Source organism: Delphinapterus leucas, chromosome 3 (assembly GCF_059928025.1).
Source record: "Delphinapterus leucas isolate spDelLeu-1000000601 "Yukka" chromosome 3, BTC_Dleu_Yukka2, whole genome shotgun sequence".
Taxonomy (NCBI): Eukaryota; Metazoa; Chordata; class Mammalia; order Artiodactyla; family Monodontidae; genus Delphinapterus; species Delphinapterus leucas.
The window spans coordinates 157,744,102-157,764,158 of NC_143131.1; the positions used below are offsets into that span (position 1 = coordinate 157,744,102).

Consider the following 20,057-nt stretch of genomic DNA (forward strand, 5'->3'; position numbering starts at 1 on the left):
CCCAGGTCCTCTGCCTGGGGAGGGAAAGCAGGGACACTTGGGTTAGGCTGGCCTGTCCATGACAGGCCTTGATACCCATTTCACACACCCCTTCTAATCGAGATTTCTGGGTCAATGGTTCCTCCAAAGGGCCCTCCAGAGCTCAGTGCTAGCCTGAAGACTGAGTCACCCCCAGGGCCTGGAGCTGGTCAGGCTGGGTGCCCACGTGCCCCACAGTGGCTGGGGTCCACCTTTTGGTGTCCCAGCTCTGCAGAACAGCTCCCCACCCAGCAATTAGGGAGCTGGGCTGGCCAGTATAGCCAGCGGGGAGTGGGTGGGCGGTACCAAAACTTGGCAGCTGTGCCAGAAACCAAAGCCAGGCCCAGATGTAGGGGGAGGGCACGAGAGAGCCGAAGCTGGGGTGGCTCAGAGGGAACCAGATCCCTGTGAGCTCATCCCTGCTGGGAAAACCAGTTCCCTGTCCCCAAGCCGGCTGGGTGGCTTTGGGGCCAGCCGATCACAGGTGCCACTGTAGTGGCTACTGCTTGGGGCAGCCCCTCTGTCCTGCCCTTGGTAGACCCCTCAGCTCCCCAGCTGTCCTCAGACCCCCTCCCCCAGCAGACTAGGCCCAAGAGCTAATTCTCTCCAGACTGAGACTAGCTCCCTGCACTGGGCTCCCTGCCCTTGGTCGCTCTTGTTCTCAGCTCAGATAGCTTCACACCCTCCAGTGGCTCCCTGGGCCCCTTAACCTGTCACTTGAGGCCTCTGACAGTCTCCCTCCAGGGTCACTGATAGTGGTGCACCTCCTGATGCCAGCAGCCCTCTGGGCCCTCATTCTCCAGATGCCCCCTCACGGTGCTCAGATCTTGCCTCCTTAGGAAAGCCTTACCTGCACTGACACCCTGCCTAGGCAATTCCTCATTCCCTATGCCCGCAGCCCCTCTGTCTCTCCACCAGCTTTTTCTGTGCTGTTGGAATTGTCAGTTTGCCTCTGTTTCCACTGGGCTGTGGGCATGGTTGGGGCAGGGCCGGCTCTTCTGTTTTCATCCCCAGAGCCTGCTCTGGTTCCAGCCCAGCAGACACTGGGGGGCTTTGGAGTCAAGAGAGACCACACCCCTCCCCTGACTAGCATATGGATTCAAGCTGGTGGGGCGGGGGGAAGATGGCAAAGGCTCCAGCTCCAAGCATTCATTCACCTTTCGTGCCACCTGGTCTGAACCAGGTCTGTGCCAAGCACTGCCATTCACTGCACAGTGATGTACTGAGTGCCTCACTTGGGGAGGAAGCCAAGGTGGTCAAAGCCTCTGCCCCCGTGGCCCTTCCCGGAGGGTGGGGGAGAGAGACAACACACACACAGGTCCACAGTAGTGACTGGGCCAGAAGAGTGCAAACATACAGAGGTGGGGACAACAGAGGCACCTCCACAGTGGTGAGCAAGTCAGCAGATCTCGGAGAAGGCAGAGGGAGCCCATCTGGGGGGTGGAGAGTAAATGTCTTTGAGACTGGGGGAGCTGCAGGTATTAGGGAAACTTCTTCCCAAGAGGGTGCAGGTGACAATTCAGATTGCATAACCCACCACCCTAGTAGGTGGGGGCTTTACCCCTCTGTATTGGATTCAGGAAAGAAAAAGAATGTGCTGTTTCTTGAAACAAAAACAAAAGTGGAATAGGTCATGAGAGGTGAAGTTTGAGTGCCATGGGAGTTCAGAGGAGAGCTGGCTCACTTATCACTCCAGGTCATAGTGGGGAAGGGGACAGATGTTGACCAAACTTTGGTTGGCCACTTCCGAGCTTTCTTTTTGACTGTGCCTTCCTGTGTCCTTCCTTATGCAGTCCAGTTCTAGCGAGAATCCTGCTAACTTAGGTTAGACAGAGTTCTCCCATCCTCCATATCTGATCACCTTCCATATCTAATCTGGTTCCTCAGCCTCCACCATCTCCCAGGTTATGTCTGGTCACTCTGGCCTGCCTTCATTGAGAATCCTCTGAAGTCGTTTAGCCAGTTCCCCCTGCACCTTGAGGTTTCCTCTTAGTAATTTTCCATCTGCTGACCTCCACCCTGCTCCTTGGCTATGAATTCAACATTTCCTGGTTATATTTGGAGTTGAGGCCACTCTCTGGCCCCTACCACAAGACCCCATTCCAGTAGCCCCCTTGAATAAAGTCTTCCTTACCATATTCTTTAACACGTGTCATGAGTAATTTTTTTCTTTAACAGGGGTAATCTCAGAGGAGGGGAAGTTGGGGGTATTTCCTCTGGAGTAGGGTGAGATGAAGGCATTCCAGGATGGGCCTGGATTTGGTCACGGGGAAGCGTGTGGCAGGTCTATGAGAGGATCTTGTCTGGAAAGGGGTGAAAGGAGGCAAGCTGGACAGCCTGGCAAGCTGGCACAGAAGGACTTCACCTCCTGTGACTGTGGGTGGGTCCCTCAGGCAGCCAAGGGGAAGGGCCAGAACCAGGACCGGCTTTGTGTGTGTGTGACCTGTGTAGTCACCAAGGGCCCCACACTCAGAAGGGCCTTAGACTTGGTGCAATGCTCTGCTGTCATCATCCGGAAGTTAATGATGTTTGAACAAAGGGCCTCGCATTTTCATTTTGCTTTGGGACCTGCAAATGATATAGCTGCTCCTGGCCTGAACCAAAGCTTTGCAAGGAGTGGCACGGGTAGGGAGAAACAGGAGACTGGTTGGGAGCCACCTGGAGGGTGGAAGGAAGAGCAGAGTCTGAGCGGGCAACTTGAACTGATGTTGAGCCCTGATGCTCCCAGGTTCTGCAGAAGGCAGGTGGTGGCTGCACTACCCGCTGTTGCCCCCCCATCCCCCCAGCTATCAGGGGAGGTTCATCTTTTCCTAGCCTGGCCTTCCTGGACACACTCTGGGAGGCAAGGAAGGCTGTTTTTCAGGAGAGCACTGCAGGGCTTGTCCTCTCTATCAAGAACTTTTCTTCCCTCCCTCCCTCCCTCCCTTCCTTCCTTCTTTGTTATCTAGTATGCTCTTTGTGTACTGGCCTCCCTAACCCCTGCCATTTTTTTTTTTGCGGTACGCGGGCCTCTCACTGTTGTGGCCTCTCCCGTCGCGGAGCACAGGCTCCGGACGCGCAGGCTCAGCGGCCATGGCTCACGGGCCCAGCCGCTCCGCGGCATGTGGGATCTTCCCGGACCGGGGCACGAACCCGTGTCCCCTGCATCGGCAGGCGGACTCTCAACCACTGCGCCACCAGGGAAGCCCACCCCTGCCATTTTTAAGGTATAATTTACATACAGGAAAATTCACTGCTTTGATAGTACAGAGAATTGTACAACCAGCCCTACGGAATAGCCAAGATACAAAATAGTTCCATCATCCCCCCCAAATCCCCATGTACCTCTGTAGTCAGCCATTCTACCCCACCCTCAGGCAACCAATGATCTGCTTTCTCAATAACCTTGTATTTGTTTTTCTTTTTTGCCCTTTTTGTGAGCATTGTTTAATCCCACCACATATTAGAACATATTACAAAGTAGTGAGTAAAACAATATGACATTCATATAAAAATAAAACTATGCCTCAGTGGGAAGAATGAAGAGCAAGAAATAGATTTCATTTTGTAGAAAAATCTTAATATTATGGTAACGGGCTTCCAAATGAGAGGGTAATGAAGATTATTTTTTAAGCAGTTCTGGGATAACTGGACAAAAATATGGGAAAAAAATAAGTCATATTTTACACCACCCCCTGCAAAATAAAATGGACATGCATTGGGGATTAAATTTTAAAAATCAAATCCTAGGAAACTAGCGAAAGTAAAAAGACTGTTACTGAGTTAGTGGAGAATAGCTAAGTTTTTCTGCTTTGAAGCAGCCACCCTCCAACAAAATAAAACAAAACAAAACCACACAATCCCAACAAGGAAAGATTGACAAAATCAGCCATGTAAGAAAACATGGTGCAACCTGAAAAGTAACGAAACCATGATGTAAGAAGAGCCACATACTGGGGGAAACAATGACAGACAGAGGTGAAGGAGCCTGACGTATGAGCTGGGCATTCTAAGTTCTGGCAGAAGCTAGGCTTTGCTCACACCCAGTGTAGCTGAGAGGCAGGCTTCCCCAGAGGAAGTGGGGAAGCCTGGGGCGTTCGTGAAACCCAGTGAGGTCCTGCTGGCTTGGACGCAGCCTCAACCTCGGACTGTGGCCCCAGGCAAGGTTCACTCAACCCTCCGACCCCCACAACTCCCGCCTGGGCCAGGACCACCCAGGCTCACCGTGCACGGACAGGCCTCTTCGCTCCCGTGGGCTGCTGGACGGGCTGTGGAACGCCCTCTTCCTTGCGTGTTTCATCAGGTTTGAAACCGGGGTTTCCTCATTCATAAACGGAGGATATCGGCTACTTCAGACTATTTCTGCGCAGCTACTGTGTTCCAAGCACATAGTGTTGGGGCTACAGCAGCGGTGAGTACAAACTCCTGGCCCCAATGGAGCTTTTATCCTAAAAGGGAGGGGGGGGAGGGGAGGAGGTTAGGGGCAGGAAGACAGAATAAACAAATAAACGCTCAAGATAATTTAAAGTCAAATATTATAAGGAAAACAGGGCTGGATTGTGCAAGGGTGTTTTGTGGAGGTGGGGAGGAGGTATGGAGGGTTGTAGGGTAAGATGCCCTGGAATGAGACTGGTCCTAAAAGGAAGCTAAAGTCAGGGAAAAAGAGACCGAGTCTTTTTTCTTGGGCTGTTTCTAGTCCAAGTCCCTGAAGCCTGAGGAGGGGGCGGGAGGCTTCTCTGCCCCTTCCCTGCAGAGCAAGGGGGCCTTAGAGGGTCATGAACTCAGCCCTGGCCTGGGCTTGGGGTCACCATCTCCTCTCACCTCCTTCCTAACTCTTACCCTTCCTCCTTAGGGCGGTTGTGCAACCCCTGTCTCCCCTCCATACTGGAAGGAGAGCGACCAATTTAGGGCAGCAGGGCAGGGCCGAGTACCTCGCAGCAGAATTTAATTGCCCAGTGTGTTAAGCATGGACTTAGGGGAGCAGCAGGGCTGGGGTAGAAAAAAGGGGACTTCTCTTTTAAACATCATTTGATGTTTCAAAAAGGGCATCAAGGAGCCATCGCGAGAAAGCCTAACTGTTGGACCTTACATGCATTGTGTTGTTCGGTATTGTCTTTACTTTGAATGAGGGTGGGAGGGCACGGACCGGGGGAGGCACAGTTATTGCTGGTCTAGGGCTTCTGAGCGCGGAGCCGCCGCGCGCACCCCCGCTAGCCAGCGAGTGGGTCGCTCCGATTCCTCCCATCAGACGTGCAGAGTCGGGGCCGGGCCGGCGGCCTCGGGCTCCCAGGGGAGCCCGGGCGCAGCCCCCCGACGGTCGGAGGTGCGGTTTCCAGCTGCCGCCCTGACCCTGCGGGCGACTCCACTCGTGCGCAGGAGGGGGAGGCTCGGCCACCCCTCCGCGGAGCCGCGAGTGGGCGAATCCGGAGCCTCGGAGCAACTGTCGCAGGTTCCGGTTCCGTTGACAGCGGCGCCGGAAACCAGGGCCCGGGCTGCGGTACCAGGTGAGAGCCGGGTGGCTTCCCTGCCGGGAGGTGCGGTCAAAGGGCGGAGCGCGGTGGGCGGCTGCTCGGCTACGCAGGCTCCCAGGCCCCGGGTCTTCTGTAAAGCCTCGGGACTAAGCCCCCTCACCAGCCCGCCCTTGGGTTTGTTTTCTCCTCAGACGTCGGCCAGGGCCGGGAGTTGGACTCCTACATTCTCAAAGACCCTTCGGGGAGCCGCCCCTACCTGGGGAGTGGCTCGAACTCACACGTCCCATCCTATTGCGACCCTGCCGAGCCGGAGGTAACCCGTTGCGGACGTGGGAGCCAGGCAGGGCATTCGACTAAGGTCTTTTGAAGGATGAGTAGGAGTTTGCCAGTAATATGCATGCTAATGCAGGTGAAACTCCCAGCAGGGGCTGTAGTCCAAGAAGATTGGTGGGCTTTTTCCTCCTTCCATGTTTGGTTAATGACAGAAGAAAGATTTGAAACTTGAAATAAAGATGTGCAATGAAGAAAAGGAACAGGGTGATATGATAGACTAATAGGTACGGGGTAGGGCAGAGGGGGCAGCATTAGATACCGTGGTCTAGGAGAGAATCTCTGAAGAAATGCGTTTGAAACCCTAACAAGGACCCAGTCATAGGGAGATCTGAAAGAGTGTTCAGGCAGAGGGAAAAAGCCCTGAGGTAGAAATAAACTGATGTTCAAGAAATATTAAGAAAACTAGTGTGGTTGGAATATGGCCATTAAGGAAGAGAGTGGTAGGAGATGAAGTTGGAGAGGTGGTTGGGAGTTGACTCACATAGAGCCTTGTAGACCCATCTCCCATACTTATTCTGAGTATGTGGAAATCTATTGGGTTTTAAGCAGAGGAGTGCTGTGTCAGGTGAAGACTGGATAGAGATGGGGGGTGAAAAGATTAAGTGTTGGGTCGGTGGAGGCTGTCCAGTTCTGTGTCAGGCAAAGGGGACCTTTCTGTGATTTATGCAAACTTCCCTTCTTCTCCCCTGGCCCCAGAAGGGGCCCTCTTGTGTTAGGATGTTGAAGACTGGGGACAAAACCCCTATGCATGCCTTGGTGGGGATTTCAGTATTTCACTCATGTCTCTTCCTGCCCAACTGAGACAAGTTTGAGCTCAGGGCCCCCTAGTTAGGAAATGGATGTACCCCCTGTGGACTAGGCCCTGGGCTGGGCACTGAGGGGACAGAGGATGAGATTGGACTCCAGCCCTGAGCAGCTCAGTCTAGTGCGGGGAGACAGACGTGTGAATAGGCAGGTTACTGTGCCGCAGTGCTGAGAACTCAGATGTGTGTGGTATAGGCGCCCTTCACAGAGGTTTGGTTTGTGAAGCAGAGGAGGAGGCAGGGAGATTTCATTGAGAGCTTCATGGGCTTCATGATTAAACAGCATCTTGTGTTCTCCGTGCAGAGAAGCATGGAGGGCACTCTATACACAGGAATAGCTTGTGCAAAGAAGTGAATGTACAATTGCAAAGGGCATGTTATGTCAAACCGTGGCAGTGATGCGTAAAGGGGTGACAGGATCTGATGTGTTGTATTGGGGTGATCACCCTGGTAGATAATTTCTGTCCATGTGAGACCTTGGGGAGGAGGGCTTAGGATAATGGAAATGAAACTCCCTGGATTAATCCTGAAGACAAACTCACACTCATCCATCCTCATGCCTGGTGAAGATGACCGGCTGTGATTAAGGGAGAGTGGCTAACCCTGGACAGGCCGAATTGGCCTCTTGGGCTTTTCGGATGGAATACCTGCAAGCAGTTCTGTTTTCCCATCTCGTTTATTTTATAAAAAAAAAATTTATTGAGGTAATCACATTTATCAGTTCAGTGTACATTTAACTGGTCCACACAGGCCCTTTTTCTCCTTTGCATTTATTTACATATTCCCTTTTATCCCCATTTTCCCCATTCCCTCCCCCCCCACCCAACTGCAGCAAACCACTCTGATGTGTTTGGTACATATCCTTTTATTTGCGTGTGTCCTTGGTTGTATGCATATATTTTTTAAAAACATAAGTGGTATTCTGCCTGGACTTCATTTTGTTTCTTTTTTTCCCCTTCAGTACCGTGTTTTGGGATCTTACTGATGTTGCTGTGGGTATATCTGGAACATGGTTTCTCAGTGCTACCCAGGTTTCCATAGGTGCATCTCCCACATTTTACTTGACTTATCACTTCCCGTAGGCCCCTGGGTTGTCTCAAACTCCCTGCCACAACACAGCACTGGGATGAAAATTCTTGTACCCATCTCCTCCCTCAGCTTTTTAATACAATTTCAAGATGCTGACTTGGGCTTCCCTTTGATAATCCTGGTATTAGTTGATGTCTGACAGGGCCATAGTGTTTGACCTTGGTGAGGTTGTAACCTTTCTTGAGCTGTGTTTATTTTCAGTAAATTGTGATTCTGGTTCCCACTCTTGGCAAACATTCTTTTGTACTGCCATCTTTCCTAGCTGATCCTCTCACAGGCTCTGTGGTTACTTTCCTGTTTCTTGTCATCATTAATCATTGCTGTACACTCATTCCAACCACAAATATTGGCTGCTTTCCTTTCCTGGTGAGATGGTGGCCTGTTAAGCTGGTCCAGAGAGGACTGTGCTTCAGAGAAGGGCTCTGGAGCCTGGAGCCAGACTGCCCAGCTTCGGTTCCAGGTCCTCTACCTCCCAGCTATGTAACCTTGAGCAATTTATTTAATCTGAGTTTCATTTTCTCATCCGTAAAGTAGGTCTAATAATTGTACCTACCTCATAGTGCTTTTGTAAGAATTAAGTGAATTAATGCATGCCAAGTCATTAGAACAGCACCTGTCACATCATAAGCCCCTATAAAATATTAACTATTCATAGCAATAATTATTATTATATTATTTCCAACAGGTATCCCTGTTATATTTTGCCTGTAGTTGTTATATTCCAGTTATAGGGTATTTCCTCAGGGGGCATGAAAAGGGGGGCATGTCTTCTAGATACCATGATTAACAAATTCTACTGTGATAGTGTCAACCATAGGAGGGAGGGCATAAATACATCTCAAGGCCCTGGGTACCATTTCTCCATTACTCATCCCCTGTCTGATAAGGAGATAGTGGCTACAGGTTGGGCCAAGATGATGGGGCCAGGGCTAACAGTACTGGTTGGAATGGGAAGAGAGGCTGGTGAGACTGGGAGAATCCCGATGGTCACTTTGGACACAGAATTCTCTTTGTGATGTTACTCTGTACCCTTCTTTGAGAGAATGAACAACTGGCTAGATTTGAACGTTTGAGAGATGCATTTGACAGAGCCCTCTCACTTTAAATCCCATAGATGGAAAGATGGGGAGCGAAATCAACTCTATCACCAACATTTTAAGGATTGTCCATGTGTTCAGTGTCAAAGGCTGCTCTGAAATGGAGGGGAGCAGTGGCCCAGTGTTGAAGGGACTTAGGAATGGGACCTTAGTGGTAGGAAAGGTGGGACAAGAAAAGTCAACTTTCTTCAATGGTACCATAAGGAGGAAGAGTTTTACAACAAGAGATGTTCTAGTCTAGTGGGGGAGGCAAGCCCTCAAACAGATCGTTACCCAGTGATCAAAACTGAAATAGAAGGGTGCCAAGTGAGAGTGGAGGGAGCCAGGTGAGAGCAGGCTAGGGACAGCTGCAGAAGGAGATGACCTCTTAGCTGCCTTGGAAAGGATGGGCCAGATTCTCAAGTAGTCCAGGAAGCGAGGGGTGATGGAGAGCATACCAAGGCACGGAGCTGTGAAGGAACAAGGGAATATGAGCTGCCTGTCTGTGGGCAAGTGGCAGGGAGGCTGAGGTAGGAGTGGTGGGCAAGGCCTCTCAGGCCATTGTGGTCAGCATTTGTTCCATAGGCTGTGCTTTCAAGCATCAGCCATACAAGGACTGCCTTCATGGCTTCTATCACTATAGTACATGGAAAACCAAGTCCACTAAGTGAAGAGGTGGCCATAATGAACATATGAAAATACATGAAACATTAGAATATGCGATGTATGTATGGATTTCTACTTAGATAGCATAGATAGTATTGCCTGCTGAGGGCTCTGCAAGGCCTGCTCTCTTTTCCGATTAAAAAAGAGATGAGGGGAATTTCCTGGTGGTCTAGTGGTTAAGACCCCGCGATTCCACTGCAGGGGTCATGGGTTCGATCCCTGGTCGGGGAACTAAGATCCCTGCATGCTGTGGCACAGCCAAAAAAAATTAAAAAAAGAGATGAACAAGGATTCTAATGAAGAGTTGAAAACAGAGTAATTTTCTCACCATGATTCAGAAGACCCGTCCTCATGCCTACCTGCACCTCCAGTGGGCACCCTGGCTGGAGGTGATGGAAGCTGTGTACAGATATGTTAAGCTGGGAATTTCTAAGCATTGATACATGATATGGGAATGGTGAGGTGGGATCTGGGAGCCCTCCTCACTGTGCCCCTCTGGCCCAGGTGGGGCCTGACACAGTGGCTGCCATGGAGCAGTGTGCAAGTGTGGAGAGAGAGGTGGACAAGGTCCTGCAGAAGTTCCTGACCTATGGGCAGCACTGTGAGCAGAGCCTGGAGGAGCTGCTGCACTACGTGGGCCAGCTGCGGGCTGAGCTGGCCAGCGCAGGTGGGTGTCCCCCCACTAGAGCCCCACACCTGCCTCCCTTGGGGCCTAGGAGACCCCAAGGCTGCTTGATAATAGGGTTCTGGAAGGACGATGGTTAGGGCATTGATACATGGATCCCTAGGCCTCTTCGAAGGGGAACAATGGAAGTCTCTGAGCTATTTCAAAAAGCCCAACAGAAATTATTAATTTACCTGAGATTATTTTCATTTACGTTTTGTTTTCAATTTGCTTTTCTATTTTGAATCTTTAAGACACTTTAAGATAATTTCAAGTTTACAGAAAAGTCCTAAGAGCAGTATAAAGAGCTCATATATACCCTTCACCAAGATTCACCAATTGCTAGTATGTTGCCGTATTTGCTTTATCAGTTTTCTTGCATATTCTTACTTTTAAAACCATTAGAAAGTAAGCTGCAGATATCACACAGCTAATCCTTTGGTGTGTATGTCCTAAGATCAAGGGCATTCTTTTACGTAAGTACAGTATAATTATTAAAATCAAGAAGTTAGACATTAATATTATGACCTAATGAATATAGCTCATATTTCAATTTGCCACTATCCAATAATTTTTGTAAAACATTTAAATTTTATTTTCCAGTCCAGGATCCAATCCAAGATCAAGCATTGCACTTAGTTTCTTGTGTCTAATCTTTAGTTTTTTAAATCTGGGACATTTCCTCCACCTGCCTTTGCCTTTCATGACATTGACATTTTGGAAACATTAAAGCCAGTGATTTTGCAGAACGTCTCTCGATTTGGATTTGTTTGCTGTTTCCTTATTATTTTTTTGCATTTTGGGCAAGAGTACTTCAGAAGTGATGTGTTTCTCAGTGCATCACATCAGGAGGTACAAGGTATCAGCTTGTTCCATTATGGGTGATGTTAACTTTGATCAAGATCTTTGGTTAAGATGGTGTCTGCCAGGTTCCTACACCCTAAGGTTAATATTTCTTTCTTTAGAGTTAATCAATAAGTAATTTGTGGGGAGGTACTTTGAGACTATATAAATTTCCTGTGTTTTATCAGACTCTGCCCACTGGTTTTAGCATTCATTGATTATTCTTGCGTGAACCAATCATTACAAAGTTAGTTGCAACATGGGTGATTTTTCCTGGTCTATCATTCCCTATACACTTATTAGTTGGCATTTAACTGTAAGAAAGGAGCTTTCCCTTCCTTCTTTCTTCCTTCCTTCCCCCCTTCCTTCCTTCCTTCCTTCCTTCCTTCCAAGTTCATAACCCATAAATTCTTATATTATTCAATGGGTTATAATCCATTACCGTTATTATTTATTTTGATGATCAAATTGTCTTAGATTTGACCAGAGGTAACCCCTAGTTCCTATGTCCTTTTTTTTTGATTGAGCTATAATTCACATTAAAATTCACCCTTTTAAAGTGTACAATTTAGTGGGTTTTTAGTATATTTCCAGAATTGTACAGTCTTTACCACTATCCAATTACAGAACATTTTCATCTCTCTAAAAAGAATCCCCCACCCATTAATAATCACTCCATTTCTCCTTCTCCCCCAGCCCCTGGCAACCACTAATCTACTTTCTCTCTATGGACTTACCTATTCTGGACAGTTCATATAAACGGAATCATATAATATGTGGCCTTTTATATTCTTTCACTTAGCGTGTTTTCAAGGTTCATCCCTATTGTACCATGTACTTCATTATTTTTTTATGTGCTGGGTCATATGGTAACTCTCTGTTCAACTTTTTGAAGAAAATGTCGGCACACTGTTTTGTGTGCACACTGTTTGGCACACTGTTTTCCAAAGTACCTGCAACATTTTATATTCCCACCAGCAATGTATGAGGGTTCCAATTTCCTCACATCCTCACCAACACTTACTATCACCTGTCTTTTTGGTTATAGCCATCCTAGTAGGAGTAGGCCCAGCCACCACCTCCTGTTTGTATTTGTCAGGACTCATTCAGTTACAGGTGACAGAAACCTAGTTCAGACTAGCTTAAACAAACAAAGGGGGTATGGTTGCTGGATTTATAGATTCAGGTAACTGAAAGGTCCAGCCCAGTTGGATCTAAGTGCTCATGTGATACCTTCAATCTACACTGGCTTCATTCTCAGAGCAGTGCTCCCCTGAGGTGGCCATGGTGCTCCAGCAACTCCAGTTCACTTTTGTTTGTTTAGCAACCTGGCAGAATGCTTCTCTCTTCCAGGGCTTCTGGTCTCGGAGCTTGAGACACTCCCTGGCCCTATTGGGTCACGTTCCCTTCCCTGGGTTGTGTTTTCTTCCCTGAACCGAGGTGCTGCCATCTAAAGAAGGGACATAGATGCTGGGCTGGAAGAAGGGACCCGTGCCCTGTCTGCCCTCTCTATTCTGAGCCCCACGTGCTCTTGGTAGTTCGTGTGGCTCATCCAGCCATAGGGGGTGGAAACCGCTGTAAACCAGGCATCCTGAGCCAGAAATGTCCTTGTGCTTCCCTGGAGGACCCGGGCCTGCCTGGTGTCCTCTGGGTTAGTTAGAGGCATTAACATGGGGACAATACTTTACGGTTCAAAGCCTTCCCACAGGGTATCTCCCTCAAGATAATAAGGAGCCATCTGGGTGGTGGTGAGGAGCCTGGGCTTCAGATCACTGCTGTGACATCTGGCAAGTTACTGCCTCAGCTTCCTCAGCTGTAGAACAAGATACTAACAGTGCCCACTGCATAGAATGGTGGTGAGGATTAAATGAGCTAAAACCAAATACTTGCCCACAGTAAGTGCCAAATCATCGTCATTTCACAGCAACCTACAAGGCCAGTGCTATCACCCCCATTTTGCAGATGAGGAAATGAAGACTCTGAGAGATGAACCGGCTTGTCCCACTTGACCAATTCCAAGTCATGTAGTTAAAAAGTGGCAGGACCTGTAGTAGAAGCTTTCACTTTGGAGTTCAGGGCTGCTTCCCGGCCTCCATGCTGGCATTTAGAATAAGGAGGCAGGGACAAGGTCTTCTCCTCTGTGTCCTGACTCATTGCCAGTGTTTCTCTGCAGCCCTCCAAGGGACCCCTCTCTCAGCCACCCTCTCCCTGGTGATGTCTCAGTGCTGCCGGAAGATAAAAGACACCGTGCAGAAACTGGCTTCAGACCACAAGGACATTCACAGCAGTGTCTCCCGAGTGGGCAAAGCCATTGACAGGGTGAGCATGTGGGTGGCCCCGGACTGGGGGCGGGAACACCTGCTGCTAGTGTGTAGCAGGGCTTCTCAGGAAGCCAGTGTGAGAAGTGAGACCCTGAGTCACAGGGCCCTGTCTCTTATCCTCGTCAGAACTTTGACTCTGAGATTTGCGGTGTAGTCTCCGACGCAGTGTGGGACTCTCGGGAGAAGCAGCAGCAGATCCTGCAGATGGCCATCTTGGAGCACCTGTACCAGCAGGGCATGCTCAGTGTTGCTGAGGAGCTGTGCCAGGTAACGAGCCCGCTGGGAAGGCACTGGTACCTGCCTGTTCTGCTTTCTACTTGGTAGTTTTCTTTATATTAGGACCCCGTTATTATTTTTTTCTTGTATCCAGACAGGTCGGCTTATTTACATGACTCAAATATGTATGTCATCAGCTCTGATTGTCTGATAGGGATACCTTTTCCCAGAGACCTGTTTCCAGTGGACAGTTGGCCTGGCAGGGCATCCTCCCCTCTGGACTGCACATGGGAAGTCCAATGTTTCCTCTAAGATCGCCCCTTAACTTTGCTTCCATTGTAGACCCGCTCCTTTCTGTTGATGCATTCTTTCCTTAAATGGGTTAATAGCTATTTTAAAAATTGTATTTAATTTATTAAAACTAAAAAAAAACAAAAACAGTTCACCCATTTCTCCCACACCCTACCCTGCACCTCTGGTAACCACCAATCTGTTCTCTGTATTTATGAGCTTGGTTTTCTTAAAAAAACTTTTTTAGATTCCACATATGAGTTCATATGGTATTTGTCTTTCTCTGTCTGACATATTTCATTTAGCATAATGGTCCATCCATGTTACCACAAATGATAGGATTTTCCTACTTTTTTAATGGCTGAATAATATTTCATTTTACACACACACACACACACACACACACACACCCCATCTTCTTTATCCATTCATCCATTGATGGGCACTTACGTTGTTTCCTTATCTTGGCTATTGTAAATAATGCTGTGATGAATATGGGGGTGCAGATATCTTTTCAAGTTAGTGTTTTTATTTTCTTTGGATAAGTACCCAGAAGTGGAATTGCTGGATCATATGGTAGCTCTATTTTTAATCTTTTGAGCCATACTGTTATCCATAGTGGCTGCACCAATCTACATTCCCACCAAAGGTGCACGAAGTTTCCTTTTTCTCCACATCCTTGCCAACACTTGTTATTTCTTATCTTTTTGATAATAACCATTCTAACAAGTGCAAGGTGATGGCTCACTGTGATGTTGATTTGCATTGCTCTGCCCTGATGATTGAGGTAGAGAATCTTTTCATGTGCCTGTTGGCCATTTTGATGTCTCCTTTGGAAAAATGTCTATTCAGATCTTCTCTCCATTTTTTAAGGGTTTTTTTTTTGCTATTGAGTTATATGAGTTTTTATATATTTTGGATATTAGTCCCTTATCAGATACACAATTTGCAAATATTTTCTCCCGTTTGGTAGGTTGCCTTTTCATTTTGTTGATGGTTTCCTTTGCTGTGCAGAAGCTTTTAATTTAGTTTGATGTAGTCCTGCTTTTTATTTTTTGCTTTTGTTGCTTCTTTAAATAAATTTTAGAAATCAGTGCCCCTGATATAAAAAGAGAGTAGCTATAAAAATATATACAATGGGGCTTCCCTGGTGGCGCAGTGGTTGAGGGTCCGCCTGCCGATGTAGGGGATGCGGGTTTGTGCCCGGTCTGGGAAGATCCCACATGCCGCAGAGCGGCTGGGCCCGTGAGCCGTGGCCGCTGAGCCTGTGCATCCGGAGCCTGTGTTCCGCAGCGGGAGGGGCCACAGCAGTGAGAGGCCCGCGTACCGCAAAAAAAAAAAAAAAAAAATATATATATATATACACACACACACACACACACACACACACACACACACACACACACACACACACACACACACAATGGGGGGCTTCCCTGGTGGCGCAGTGGTTAAGAATCCGCCTGCCAATGCAGGGGACATGGGTTCAAGCCCTGGTCCGGGAAGATCCCACATGCTGCGGAGCAACTAAGCCCGTGCGCCACAACTACTGAGCCTGTGCTCTAGAGTCCGTGAGGCACAACTACTGAGCCCGCATGCCACAACTACTGAAGCCCGCGCACCTAGAGCCTGCGCTCTGCAACAAGAGAAGCTGCAATGAGAAGCCCGCGCACCACAACCAAGAGTAGCCCCTGCTCGCCTCAAGTAGAGAAAAGCCCATGTGCAGCAACAGACCCAACGCAGCCACAAATAAAATAAATAAAATAAAATAAATTTTAAAATATAAAATATATATATATACAATGAAAAGTGAAGTTATTAATTTCTAGGTAGAGTTGGTTGCCAGCCAGAGGTCTGAGTGCCTGGTAATCCCTTTCTTAAAAAGGAAGATTAGTAAAATGACAAAGTAGCACTTGTTAGGTGTTAAAGACACACTAGAAGTGAAAATAAAGGATACTTTCCCTTAATGTAATTAGGGGGATTGAAAAGGAATAATTTTCTCTCCATGCTACTCAGTGTGGGTCTCCAGTACCCCAGCAGATGGGGTGGGGTTTGCAGTCTGCTCTCTGGGAGGCCAGCATGTAGCACTCAGCCTCCCAGAACTGAACTGGGAATAAGAGGGGTCCAGGTGCCTGGCAAGAGACCATGGCTTCTCATGTAAAACCTGGCCCTCTCTAGCTTGTCTTTGGTGGATGAGGTTTTATTAGGTGTAGAGCAGAGAATTTTGGAAACGCTGTCCTCCAGTGGTGAATTGTTCTCTCTCCCTCTAGGAATCAACACTGAATGTGGATTTGGATTTCAAGCAGCCTTTCCTGGAGTTGAATCGAATCCTGGAAGCTCTGCATGAACAAGACCTGGGGCCAGCATTGGAGTACGTTGGCCCTTGGGTGGGCCCGTGGGGGACAGGGCTTGTCTGTGCTCTTCACCTCACTCAGCATACTTGACACGTCTCCAGCTCTGTCTCACGGGCCTCACATAGGCTCTTGGAGGCTTTTCCAGGGCCCCTTCTCTCGCCCCACCAGCTCCACACTCAGCTGGCCCCTTTCTTCCCAGATGGGCCGTCTCCCACAGGCAGCGTCTGCTCGAGCTCAACAGCTCCCTGGAGTTCAAGCTGCACCGACTGCACTTCATCCGCCTCCTGGCAGGTGGTCCTGAGAAGCAGCTGGAGGCCCTCAGCTACGCCCGGCACTTCCAGCCCTTTGCTCGGCTTCACCAGCGGGGTACGTGCCCCGAGTTCCAGGGTGGGCAGTGCTGGGCTCTGGCGGACATCACGTCTGGGATTGCCCGTCCCTGCCCCACGTGGGGCTGCATGTTACCGGAACCCCTCCCCAACTGTCGCCCAGGTGAACTACAAACTCAAGGCCCTTCCTCACCGCCTCTGCCATACCCTCCTAACTTCATCTCACACCACCTCTGGTCCCCAGCCACGTGCCACACCCCCACCCAGAGCTCACCAGGCCTGCCCACGACACGCGTGCCCTCATGCTGCTCTGCCTCACAGTAGGAATTCCAAACCTCAGTTGTTTGAGCCTCACCTTCCAGATGTTCACAATTAGTAACCACCCGACTACTAGTAACTTTTTTCTTTAGCTCCCCTCACATTTATTACTTCACATTTTATTTAGAGATAAACAACATGAAAACCCAGCAATGTTATGAAATCTTAGCTAGATACTGCTGCCTCCTGAAAGCTTTTTAAAAAGGGAGATTAGGGAATTCCCTTGGAGTCCAGTGGTTAGGACGTCACACTTTCATTGCATGGGGCATGGGTTTGATCCCTGGTCAGGGAACTAAGATCCCTCATGCCGCAAGGTGTGGCCAAAAAAAAAAAAGGCGGGGGGTGGGGGGATTAGCTAGTGTTGGAGAATAGAGACATGAGCGCTGGCCTGAGCTCACTCCTTGATGCAGCTGAAAGGATGGGAAGGAAACTGAAACCCCTCCCTACCTCATGCTGTGGGGTCATGATTGCCACAGAAGCAGGCCTGAGACCCCACTTCCTCACTGGATTTTAGGGAAAACTGGTTTTGCCAGAGGGCATTTTAACCCCCATTTTGTCAGGTCTCGGGCCTGGGAGCCATGGGGCTCATACTGCCTCTGCAGCCCTGCCACCACAGGGCTGGATGCGGAACCCTGGGAAAAGGCTGCCTCCTTGTACCCTGATTCCCCCTTGCCTTGTAGAGATCCAGGTGATGATGGGCAGTCTGGTATACCTGCGGCTGGGCTTGGAGAAGTCACCCTACTGCCACCTCCTGGACAACAGCCATTGGGCCGAGATCTGTGAGACCTTTACGCGCGATGCTTGTTCCCTGTTGGGCCTTTCTGTGGAGTCACCCCTCAGCGTCAGGTACAGCCAGCCCTGTGGGGGCAGCACAAGTGGGAGGGTTGAGGGAAACCCAATTTGCCAAGGCCCTGCCACGTCCAGGGATGGTGCTTCGTGCCTTCACAGACCTAAACTGGCTGTCTTAGTCATTCTTCCAGATAGGAATTACCTTTCTTTCTACAGTTGGAGAAACAGATTTAGAAAGAGTTGTGGCCTGGGATCACCACAAGGTCAATGGCAGGGTCAAGGTTCCCTTTTTTTTTTTTTTTTTTTTTTTGTGGTACGTGGGTCTCTCACTGCTGTGACCTCTCCCGTTGCGGAGCACAGGCTCCGGACGCGCAGGCTCAGCGGCCATGGCTCACGGGCCCAGCCGCTCCGCAGCATGTGGGATCCTCCCGGACCCGGGCACGAACCCGTGTCCCCTGCATCGGCGGGCGGACTCCCAACCACTGCGCCACCAGGGAAGCCCAAGGTTCCCATTTTATAAGGTCTCTTGAGTGAGGTCTGTGTCTCCTGCACCTCACCCCTGGATTATCACAAGACCCTCTGACAGCCTGGCCTTCTTGCCACCTCATCTCTCAAACACGACTTCCCTTCAGGGAGACTTGAGTGGCTGAGTCACATGTGCTGAGAGCTTTCACTCAGAAGACTCCTTTATAGTTAATATTCTTCTCATGGCTTCACAACGAACCAAGGAGTTAGAGGTACTGTTATCCTCATTTTACATGAGAAAACAGGCTCCTAAGGGCCTCACAGGGACTAAAGGTCACCTGGACCTGACCCCACCACATACCGCACCACAGTGGTGTATTTTATTTAGGCTGGCTGTGGAATCTCACGCCTTGCCCCACTGTGATAGGCTCCACCCTCCAATTCGTTACCACAGACTCTGGTTATAGAACAGTCTTTCCCAGTGGGAACACCGGTGCCTTAGGACGGTTCTGTTGCGCACAACTGCCCTGCGTGTTGTAGGCGTTTGGTACCCAAGGCTCCAGCCAGTCGGCTCCCCACCCCCCGCCCAATCCTTGTGAGGACTGAATGTGCTTTTTCCCGTATCTAAGTGCCCTGGTTGACTGCAGTTACAGAGGTGCACTGTGACAACGGAATGGGGTAGACAGGCAGGATGGGGCCCTTCCAAACATCGTTGTCCCTGTCACACCAAGGACTTATCAGTGCTTGGGATGAACAGATTATCTGTCCCCTGGATTTTCCTTTTGTGTTTATTATAGATTCTCAAATTTGGGGTGCATTAGAATGACTTCTGAGAGTTGGACGCATGACTACATATGTGGCTTTATGTGTTACCTGAGAGACTTTTAAGTACCGGTTTGATCAAGTGCCACTTTGAAACCTTGTCCCAAGTCACATTCCAACAATGTGCTGGTCCTTCTGTCTGTCTGCTGGGTTCTTGGTCAGGGTCACTCCAGCCCCTGCTCTTTGTTCTGCAGCTTTGCCTCTGGCTGTGTGGCGCTGCCAGTGCTGATGAACATTAAAGCTGTGATCGAGCAGAGGCAGTGCACTGGGGTCTGGAGTCACAAGGATGAGTTACCGGTGAGGCCTGGCAGGGGGAGGTACAGCAGGAGGCGCTGGGGAGGACAGCCGCCATGGGAAGTGGGACTCACACCTCTGCTGGCCTCCCCAGATTGAGATCGAACTAGGTATGAAGTGCTGGTACCACTCAGTGTTCGCGTGCCCCATCCTCCGCCAGCAGACGTCGGATTCCAACCCTCCCATCAAGCTCATTTGTGGCCATGTCATCTCCCGAGATGCACTCAACAAGCTCATTAACGGAGGAAAGTAAGTTCCATGTGCTCTGCTCCACCTTGGCTTGATCCTTCTGCTGGCTGGCCCCCTGAGACATTCTTGGTTCTCCTCCCTTTGTAGGCTGAAGTGTCCCTACTGTCCCATGGAGCAGAACCCAGCAGATGGGAAACGCATCATATTCTGATTCCTGCCTGGGAGGAACTTTGCTGAAAGAGGTTTTTCACCCATGAGCCTTGGTCTGTCTCCGTGGGGGTGGTTGGCTTCTGTGGACTGTGGTTCATTTCAGAGCAACTGGCTGAGGAGTGCCACCACAGGCAGGGGCTGGAGTGGCCCTGTGGCAGAGACCAAGGAGGGAGATGAAGCAGCCTACATCTGGCAGCTGGCTCCTTGGCTCTAAGGGCAGGGAGACTCTTGCCTCTGTACTCCTGCTCTGTCTCCCCTTCATTATATTTGCTGTTGACTTAGTAGCAACTGACAGAGAAGCAAAGGACTTGGCGGGCACAGCAGATGTCCTCCATCCTGCCCTCAGCCAGGTCTCTTACTGCCACACCAAGGCTTGTGTCCATTCCTCCCACTGTACAGCCTCACAACTGTATGCATCAATTTCCCACTGTAAATAGTCTGGGACAGAACTGAATGCCGTTGTTTTATAACTTTGAGCAAATATATTCACAGGCCTTCTCCTTACTTTGCCCACCTTTAG

General features: G+C 49.5%; 1 protein-coding gene across 10 annotated transcripts in view; it reads left to right on the top strand.

Moving 5' to 3' along the window:
* The first annotated feature begins 4,051 nt into the window (after window positions 1-4,051).
* LOC111169815 (E3 ubiquitin-protein transferase RMND5B) overlaps window positions 4,052-20,057 on the top strand; it is a 31,688-nt gene continuing 15,682 nt past the window's right edge. For 2 of the 10 annotated variants that reach the window (XM_089909784.1, XM_089909783.1), the window contains exons 1-12: window positions 4,052-4,408; window positions 4,850-5,501; window positions 5,660-5,781; window positions 9,940-10,102; window positions 13,116-13,261; window positions 13,390-13,530; window positions 16,041-16,141; window positions 16,324-16,490; window positions 17,449-17,614; window positions 19,039-19,141; window positions 19,233-19,387; window positions 19,475-19,569. In XM_089909784.1, the coding sequence (XP_089765910.1) occupies window positions 9,964-10,102; window positions 13,116-13,261; window positions 13,390-13,530; window positions 16,041-16,141; window positions 16,324-16,490; window positions 17,449-17,614; window positions 19,039-19,141; window positions 19,233-19,387; window positions 19,475-19,538 (1,182 nt within the window). In that variant the 5' untranslated portion in view covers window positions 4,052-4,408; window positions 4,850-5,501; window positions 5,660-5,781; window positions 9,940-9,963 and the 3' untranslated portion in view covers window positions 19,539-19,569. Of the gene's footprint in view, window positions 4,409-4,849; window positions 5,502-5,659; window positions 5,782-9,939; window positions 10,103-13,115; window positions 13,262-13,389; window positions 13,531-16,040; window positions 16,142-16,323; window positions 16,491-17,448; window positions 17,615-19,038; window positions 19,142-19,232; window positions 19,388-19,474; window positions 20,042-20,057 lie in introns of those variants that run through there. The other 8 variants (XM_089909781.1, XM_089909782.1, XM_089909780.1 and 5 more) reach the window with 8 other exon arrangements.